At 34.0% G+C, this 9,704-nt stretch overlaps 1 protein-coding gene across 1 annotated transcript in view; it reads right to left on the reverse strand.

Moving 5' to 3' along the window:
* Window positions 1–342: 342 nt before the first annotated feature.
* SMARCA1 (SWI/SNF related, matrix associated, actin dependent regulator of chromatin, subfamily a, member 1) overlaps window positions 343–9,704 on the reverse strand; it is a 23,539-nt gene continuing 14,177 nt past the window's right edge. The window contains exons 19-24 of the mRNA XM_009997231.1: window positions 7,917–8,039; window positions 6,254–6,386; window positions 5,175–5,293; window positions 4,778–4,990; window positions 1,545–1,655; window positions 343–887 (exon numbers count right to left, since the gene is read on the reverse strand). Coding sequence (XP_009995533.1) covers window positions 816–887; window positions 1,545–1,655; window positions 4,778–4,990; window positions 5,175–5,293; window positions 6,254–6,386; window positions 7,917–8,039 — 771 coding nt within the window. The 3' untranslated portion in view covers window positions 343–815. The remainder of the gene's footprint in view (window positions 888–1,544; window positions 1,656–4,777; window positions 4,991–5,174; window positions 5,294–6,253; window positions 6,387–7,916; window positions 8,040–9,704) is intronic.

Raw genomic sequence — 9,704 nt, forward strand, 5'->3', positions numbered from 1 at the left:
ACCTACCAACCAGAAGACAAATGATACTGTTTATTACTTAACAAAGCTATTAGTTGACAACTTCAGTTTATTAGGCATAGAAAAGTTTTCCTCTAGAGGTCATTCTGAAAAACACCTCACCCTGTATTTGAGCAGGTATGAAGCCCACTATAATTAAGTTACATAAAATTTTAAGTATCTGCTCACTTTCCTTCTTAATACTTCATAGAAAAATGTCATTTTAATGCTGACGGCAAACAAGGATGTCAGTCTAATTAGATGTTATTGTTCTGTCATGCTCCTGGATCCTATCTAAGCACTCCTCTGAAAAAAAAAAACAAACTAATCAATGATGAAGGCACAATTATACAACCCTTAACATTCACTCGAAACGTAGCTATGCAAAAAAGGGTGAGACGGTAGGGGAAACAAAGGGGAAGTATATTTCTCTTCAAATAATTAAGTCACTTTATTTTCCAACAGCCATAAAAATTTAAAATATTAAACAACAATAGTACAGCTATAGAATCTAGGTTTTTCTTCAAAGCAGCAGCATATAAAAGCTAAAACCTCAGCACAAGCTTCAAAAAACAAGGACTGAGTGAATTTTGCCAAAGACATAAAACTCACAAAATACAGTTCACAAAAATACTGGAATGCATAAGATATAAAAATACACATTTTAGGGAAAAAGAAATACACTGAAAAGTATACAAAATTTGCAAAATTAAACCATGGGATTTGGAGGAGAGTACCATGAATACAAAGAAGTTGGCAATTAACACTTGTAGATGGAGAGAAGTGGCAGTTCTACACTTAGCATTCAGCTTTCAGGTTCACGATTTCACTTTCTTAGCATCTTTTTTTCCAGAGTTCTCAGTAGCCACATCTGCTTTTCTCTTCTGAGACTAGAAAGGGGAAAAAATTTATAAATTAAACAAAACTGTGGCATCATTAAAAAGTAATAATAATTTTAAGTACATGATTAACTATTACAAAAGAAGTTAAGTGACCCTTATGTATTATATATTTGATTTAGGCTTTGTGGAATCTAATGGAAAGGTAAACAAAAATCCAAGATTTAGACACTTAATACTGCTACCTCTTAAATCCTCTTAAATTCCTCACATCGTCTCACTGGTACAAGTACCAAACATACCATGAATTGGATGAAAAGATCAGGACCTTGACTTATATACAATTCTGTTCTAAAGATGACAACTCTTCAAAATAAAAGAAGCACTTCTTATAATTTATTCTTCCAGGAACTACTATGCAGGGGAGGAATAACCATCTAAGATTAAATTTAAACAAACATATGATGTACAGGTATAGGTAGAAAGAGGGCTATTCTATGTTTTCTTAGAGTCTTCCTCTGCTAATTAAACAAAAGATGATTTGGGAATAGCTATATAAAATCTAGGAGAGTTGTGAACAGACAAATATTTCAGTTTAATCTCTCAGCTAATAGTTTATATTAAAATAGTGACTACAATTATTTTTTCATTTTCTAACAAAATATAATTTAATTCTGCCCTGCTAGAATTAAGTGCTGATAAACATACTGCTGTGACTTTTGCCCCTCTTTTCTTCTTTTCAGCTCTTTCTTTTTCCTCAATTTCCATGTTTTCTTTTTCTATTAATGATATCAGAGTATTGCAGCGTCTCTGAAACTCCTAAGGAAAGAGAAAACATCAAATTATCTAAATACATTATACAAATCCTTCCATTTACATAACTATGTTCAAAAGTCTTTAATTCCATACTCAGATTTTCAAAAAACATTCAATATTCATATACTAAAATCAGCTTAGTTATTGTTCATCTGCCTTTACCTTAGTGCAACCTTCTTTACAAACAGTGAAAAAAGATCTGCATGATAAATCCTGCAGTGAAATTTCCATATGGACTGACCCATTCAATTTTATTGCAATAAAAATATACTTTAGGAGTTTAAAATGCCTTGTACCTTTAGAGATGAGATTTTTTTCAGTATGGCCTGATACTTTTCACTTTAGGATGGAAAGAGATAAGATGTATTTTGCTCACCCCTTCATAGCTATAAAGACTAGTATTGCAATAAATAAGATGGGAGCACTGAACCATCACTTTCTGCATGACTGAAGGTAGAGATGCTGACTTGGGAGTGAAAGTAGTCCTAAGCTCTGTCAACAGGCCTGTATATTCCTGTATTTACAAAGGAGTCATTTGTTTTATAATGGGTAGGGTTTACAGAAAGGTAAAAGAGAATATGCATAATTTATGACTTCAGAAAACAGAAACACGATTCACTGCTGCCACGGTATTTTGTATTCATCCTGCCTGACAGAAATAAAAAACAAATTACAATTAAACTTAAAAATTTAAACTGCTGTGCCCAGAGGATAAAAAAAGTTACAACTGTAGGCAGTCTCAGGCTCTTTGAAAATGTACATTTAGGGTAAAGCATCTGGTTTTGGAATAAATAAATTAAGCAGAATTTGTATTTTTCAAAGAGAAATCTGCAGAAGGAAAAGCAAAAATCAGAAGATGGAAGATAAATTAGCTATTTCTGTGGAATTCAAGAGACATCTAGTGGTTAGTAGAACACAAAGCTTTCTCAACTTGGTAAGCACTTTTCAGACTTACATTGCCCTTTCTATCTTGTTTTGTATCAGTTTGAATGTAATAAAGAGTAATTTTGAGATCACATGTGAATCACTTTAACTGAACTCTACCATTTTCCCCCTTTATAAAGACTTGTATTTATACTTGGTTCTTTGTTCCCAGTACCAAGTGACTTTCCAGCATGTTTCTTCACAAGAATTACCAGGCTAGGGCAAAACAGACCCATAGAAATTAACACTTGCACAAATGTCAGGATATTTTAACACATAAAAGCCATACAGGCAATCACTAAATCATAACTTGAAACATTTCAGAGAACCAAACACACATTAAAGGTGAAAAATTGCTTTGGCTTTGTATTTCCATACAATTATTTTTCAACTGTGTAATAGCAGAAAAACTAAAAATATTAATGGATAGAATTTTAAAAGAAAACATAAGCCAACAGATTCACTGTGTTCCCAGTGCCTCAATCTCAGCATTAGACACCACAGAACATATTTCTACACTTCAGCAAATTATTCCTATCCCCTTTTAAAAGTCATGCTGAGCATAAGGATCTGCAAGAAGTTGTAAATTGAATATTCTACTCTAGCCCTGACTTAACTACACATTCACTCATATTAAACAATGAGCTACATTTTTGATTTCTAGTGCACAATTCTATTTAAATGGATTTCTCCACAGAAAATTAAAAAACTTCATAACAGACTAAACATTGGAGACTTTTCTCTTTATGAACATAATTTTCAAATCCAGTATTTCTTCAGACATTTTAGCAAGTAAACCTTGCAGTTCTTTTTCATTAAGAGATAATGCTGCACTATTCAAAGACACTAATTGCTGAAATATCAAGTTGAAACTGTTCTGCATAATTATAAGTAGCACTGGGAAAACATTCCCACCTGTTCAAATACACATTTTACATTTTATCTTATATTTTACTTATTCTTACTACAGCATCCAGAACTCTGAAAGAACAAAGATGGGAAGCAGCAGTGCCCAGTGGCTCTGCAATTGCTGCAATAAGCTACTATAAAAATCCAGATTCTTATACGAAACCACACTGAAGTTACATGACTGCAGCATAACATTTCATTAGAAATAAGTTTACAAGACAAGTGGCATAATCTATGACAACTGTGTGCTTCAACCTTTTGTATCAGCCATGGCCAATACAGTTCTGGATTCAAACAGACCAAAATGCTCCAGCTCTCAGTTCTCACAAATTAGTTAGATTAAGTTATTTCCAGTATATAATAAAAGTGGAAGTACATGTTTCCCATATAAATACATTCACATGAAAATACATGTGTATGTTTCTTATGTAAGGTGCACACACTTCTTAATTTTACTCATATGAAAAAGGAACTGAATCAGGAGAGATTTGAGCAAAAATTCAGGGCAGAGCTAATAATTTATCATTAACGAGTTCCATATTTCTGAGACTGGCACTTACATAGCTTACTATTTGCAACCACCAAAACTTATGTTGGTATTATCACTTCCTACTTCATGACTAAACTAAAAAATGACTCCCTCTTCAGACAGAGAAAGGGGAAAAGAAACACAGCTAACATTCAGAGTACTAGCCTACTTGCTATCAAACTTGTATTATATTATCTATGTATGAACAAAATCTTCAGAAAAATAGAACTAAAAAAAATTAAGTACTTGCACATCATAATCTTTATTCACGACTAGAAAGTGAATTTTAAACCAACCGCTTCAGTGATTAAGTCTTACATGAATTATTAAACCTCCTCATACTTTTAGGAATTACGTAACAATACTAGAAAACCTGATTTTGCCTCCCAGTATATAATTCAAGTGCTTCCAGTCTTTAATACTGTCCAGTAATTCTGAAAAGCAGTTTTATTTCCAAAGACATTGTTTGGTAATACTTCTGGTTTGCAATAAAAGTTACAAGGATAGACTCTGTGTTAATCCCTTTGGGTAACATGGGACGTCAGCTTGGCAAGTTTTCTAATCTGTTTCACTTGTATTGTGTTGTTTGCTGTACTAAGGGAAAAGGGTATTTTATTTAAAAAAAATAGATACTAGAATAAAAGTTATTCTTTCAGCACTTGTTTCTTAGACTCCAATATTCTAGCATAAATCCAAATATTGGTGCTTAAAAATGTAAAAAGATATTTCATATAATGACATAGTCCATGCAACTGACACCTACCATTGCAGTTCTAGATTTGATAAACCAGTCAAATCTGAACTGAGGAGCGTTGCGCACACACTGCCTGAGCTCCTCATACACATTTTCTTTGTCAAAGCCCATCTTGTGTAACATGCATATCAAAAATCTGTCTTCCTCTTCTGTGTAATTTTTCCCTTTGTTTGTTCCGTACTGAATACGCAGCTGATGAAAAGGTGCTTTATACCTTGCAATCTGGATGGAGAATAAACATAAAGACCATTAAACATACAATATTACAGCAAGGATTTATTACATGTCAGTGTAGCTTACAGTATACCACATACGCTATATAAAAACACAGAACTCCCATCCCCAACTATTCCTTCTCTGAAGGAAGGCAGAAGAGGACAGCTAGAGAAAAGCCTGCAACAATTACTTTGGCATCAAGGGCTTTCTTGATACTGATTCGCCGTTGGATTCTTGCCTCTCCTCGTTCAATTTGAGCCATAATCCTCTCAATGTCCTGTAGTTCATTACAGCGTTCCCAGAAAACAGCTAGAAATGCAAAACATAACTTGTGAAATAAAATCTCTCTGCTACTTTAATCAGATGAGGTACTCCAGAAAAAAAAAATATTATGCCGTTTGTTGTTGCATTAAATCTTAAAAGACTTGCTAATAATCTCCCTTTCACTATACTAGCCAAAAAATAAACTTGCACACACCCTTTATTCAGGGCCTTCAAAAGTTATTTTTTTTAAAAAAAAGTTTTATTAACAACTGTAACATTCAATGTAATTAATGGTAATTATGTAAAATTCTGAAAAAAGTTACTTTTAAGGACAGCTTTCCTAACAATGGTGAAATAACTTCAGAGCTGCTAGTCCAGTAGTGAAACATTCACATTTCAGTTTTCACTACATAATGCTAAGGTCAGAAACTACTTTGTCTGTTATAAAAACTAGTCATCCTTGACTTCCCCACTGACATCTTTAAGCCAACTCAAAATAAATCCAAAACTTTGAAGGGAGGTCTTGCAGAACTCTTCCTTTTTAAGTTATTGAAAGAACATGTCAAAATTAAATTTTATGAAGTTGCTCAGTAAAATTAAATCCAAGGATGAAAGGGGAAGAATTCTATACAAATTAAAAAGCACTGTAGAAATACAGAAGCCAGTGTACTAGCTAAAACAGTACATGCACTCACAGCATAAAGAATCATGTTGCCAATGTAAGGCAACTTCATGATTCCACAAGTCCATTTTGTCAATGTAAATTAACTTTGCCAAGTTATAAATTTTGACTAAGGAGGGATAGAGGCAGCTGAAGGCATATTTATATGCTGCAAACTCAACCTTTTTAATCGATTTTAGTATTCTGAAAACAACCATCGTGTACTTTAAAAAACATATTCTCATACACATCGAAATTCTACATCATGTAATTTTGAAAGAACATGTAGCAAATATGATGGTGATACCACATGATTAAGAAATATATTTCCTAATATCACAAACCTGAATACTCAATGACCTCCTCAGGTGATTTACCCTCCACCTCACGGGCAATATTGTCTATATCATCACGACCATATTTCTCATTAGCTTTGATAAACTGGTTAAAATCTCTTTTATTCCAGTTTGTAAAGCCCTGTAAATAGCAAGAGATGAAGAAGGCATTACTAAGTAGAAGGAAAACATTTGACAAAATTTTGTCCTAGGTATTTATCATCTGCTCCAATTGACGATGCCTCTGCAATGTCACATGATTACAGGGGTTAATGGTCTTCCAGGATTTCCATAAACTTCTATTATCCAGGGTTTATAACTGAATCATTTAAAGCCTGAGCAGTTATTTTTGTGCATGACATAACTTGATTTTCTTTTTAAACTTTTTACATTTCTCCAAAGAAACAAGGGTCAGTAACAGATTACTGTCATTTTCAGTTACCCTTCAGCAGATACAAGCAACAAATGTTTTATAAGTACAGGGTGCACTACTGTAAGTGCCATTACAAATTTTTAAGAGTACTGCAAGTATCTAAAGTAAGAGCTCCTTCTTTGGACATATACAAACCTTGAACCAGACAAACAGCTGGATCCAAACCTAAATATGTCAAGAAGCAAACTCTGGCCCAAAAAGATGTAATCAAATGGAAACTCTATGGCACTTACAAACAGAAAATGTGTTATGTAATAAATCCCAAACTGAACAACAGTTAAGTGAGATTAAATGCACAAAATCATCATCCAGAAATGAGAAATTACAATTTAAAGACAGGGAAAGGAGAAAACCTCAAGAACAAACAAACAAGAAAATTACATGCCTGACAGCAATTTGTAGTACTTTGTGTTTTCTTCATCACAGAAATATATTAGAAGGAACTCTGCCACCTCTCCAGCTGAATAAGCTCACTCCATAGCATCTTCACAAGAACTCAAATATACATAACACAAATATTTCTTTTGATTCATTAACAGCAATACTGACATGCATATCAGCACCAGCTTCAATATTTCCTTTGCAGTAAGCATGTGACATTAATAGTCAAATAGTGACCTTGCAGATTTCCTCTCAAGGTACACTATCTCCAGTTCTTTTACAGAATATTTTCTGAATTAAAAAATCCTGTTACTTTGAGACACAATTAGCTTTTAAGTAAGCCTAATTAACAGAGTAACATTCCAAAAAGTCAAGAAATTAGCCAGTGACAGGGGGAGGCAGTCCCACTATAAAAAGGAACAAGCCTAACAACCTAATTGGGACAAAATTAACCAATGTGACACCATGTGACACACTACATCAGTGTAAATACCATGTGTGTTGATAGATGTTTATTCTCATTCAAACCCTTTTTGAATAAAAAACATGCAAGATCTATATACAAGAAATCCACTGATTGGATTTCTGCATGTACTGCTGGGTTGCATCTACTTTACAAGTTCTTGCCTCAAACACTGCAGACATTCAAGGAAACAGTAATAAGTAAGTGAATAAGTAAGTGAATAAGATGTAAACATGCTCAAGGACAGAAAAGATCCCCCAAAGCAAAATCATTACATCTTGTTTGCTTTCTTCTAACATCAGTGCCCCTTTCCTGTGTGTATTTATCACTATCAGCATTCATATTCCATACTAGTAAAACCATATTATTAAATAATTCAGCAATTTTTATTTTACCTGTGTTAGCAGCTTTTCTTTCTCTTCAGTTTCCTCAGTATTCAGAGGCATAGATTCATCTATCTTCTTTTGTTCCTCTTTTTGTACCTGAGCTGCATTTGGGAGGTCAGGATTCCGGGGAACCTAAAATCAGGGTTATCAATAAGCAGTAGTGCAGCAATATTGTTAAAGATACTGTACATTTTCCTATAACCTTGGTTTACAGTTTCTAAGTACATGCTAGATCTCATAGGACCAATGTTCTGTCAATTGGGTAGTTCAAACCCACTGAACACTTGCTGTCACAGAACAATAAAACGAAGCCCAAACAACAAAAAACCCCCCACCCCACACCTTAGCAATCCTCAAGAAACTAAACCACAATAAAAAACTAACTACCAGAATATTTTCATTATTACCTACAAAACTGTGATAAATTGCAAATATTATTCTTCATGACAAGGTGATACATTAAATAGTCATTTATCTATACTTATTTCTTGTCTCACAAGCTCTTAATGTAAAGTTTATCTTCACCTGTAAGTAACAAAAGAGTCCTAGTCACTTTTTCTTTAAGAAACTTAGTGAAAAAACACTGGAGAATAAATGTAAATGGTAAAATACATGTTTTCCAATTATTAAATCACTAATCTGTACAACAGTTACCAGATGTGTTTTACCTAGATTCAAATCCTGTTGCTTAATCCCTTCTTCCCAAAAACAAGACTAGATTTTGTCAACTCTATGTCATAATTTCATGCCCTGTACCCACCCACCACCATTTAAGAATATTGTGAGAGGCAGAGCCCCACCTAGCGTGAGCTGTCACAGTTCACTGAGTTCAGTGGCACTTTTCACGAGCTAATGTTTTATAACTAGAGTGAAATACTAAGTTCTGCCAGATTTGCTCTGCAGCTATTCACATTGCCCAAGTAAGGACCAGATAGACAACATTATGTAACAAGGCCTAGCATCAGGCCTCCTATTCTTCTCCACGTTGACACAGATTTAATACTTGTGACCTTTAAACTGTGTACTGCAATTCCATACCACACAACTGCAAACAAGTCAAAAAACCAGTAAAGATTTTGTAGACCTTGTGTATTTCTACAGCAAAAAGTAAAGGAAGTCAAGAGCCATTTTTAACATCTGGCTAAGAAGTTTTCTGGGCTTCGGTGGTTTCTGTTAAGAGTGAGACAAAGCTTGGTCTCTATTTGATACTGATATTGTTTATGGCAGTCTTCAGGTTTAACAACAAACTCTCTTCAGATGCAAAGTTATACTTCCAAGCTTAATCACATTTATCACTTTCACCAGCAGCACAGTCACACTAAGTTTTTAACATAACAAATATTCATGTTCAGCCTATCCAGGCTGACAGATCTTGTTAACAGGATTGAAACACCTTTCTTTTCACTCACATATTGTCAACATTAGCAATTCCATCCTTATTTGGTGAAGCACTAATCGAATAATTCATTTCCCTAAACTAATTATACTTCCTTTAATTCATATCTTAATTCTATCCTAGCATCCACATAAAATTCTTTGTGCTTCAGACTAGATTTTTTATGTTTTTGCAACACCCATGTCCTGTCATTGCTTTGTGTGACAAGCTGATGTTCTCCAACACATTTTATACATGATTTCTTCTTGCTGCAACCCACCATGAAACATGGGACTTTTTAAAGTAAGTTACATGTCTGGAAGCAGGGGATCCATTTGATTTACTCCGCCAGTGCTGGCACAGATAATGAAAACCAACAACAAAACAGAATCTGTGTTCACTGCTTCTCCAGTTATGTCAGC

This window comes from Chaetura pelagica, unplaced genomic scaffold (assembly GCF_000747805.2).
Source record: "Chaetura pelagica isolate M959 unplaced genomic scaffold, ChaPel_1.0 scaffold344, whole genome shotgun sequence".
Taxonomy (NCBI): domain Eukaryota; kingdom Metazoa; phylum Chordata; class Aves; order Apodiformes; family Apodidae; genus Chaetura; species Chaetura pelagica.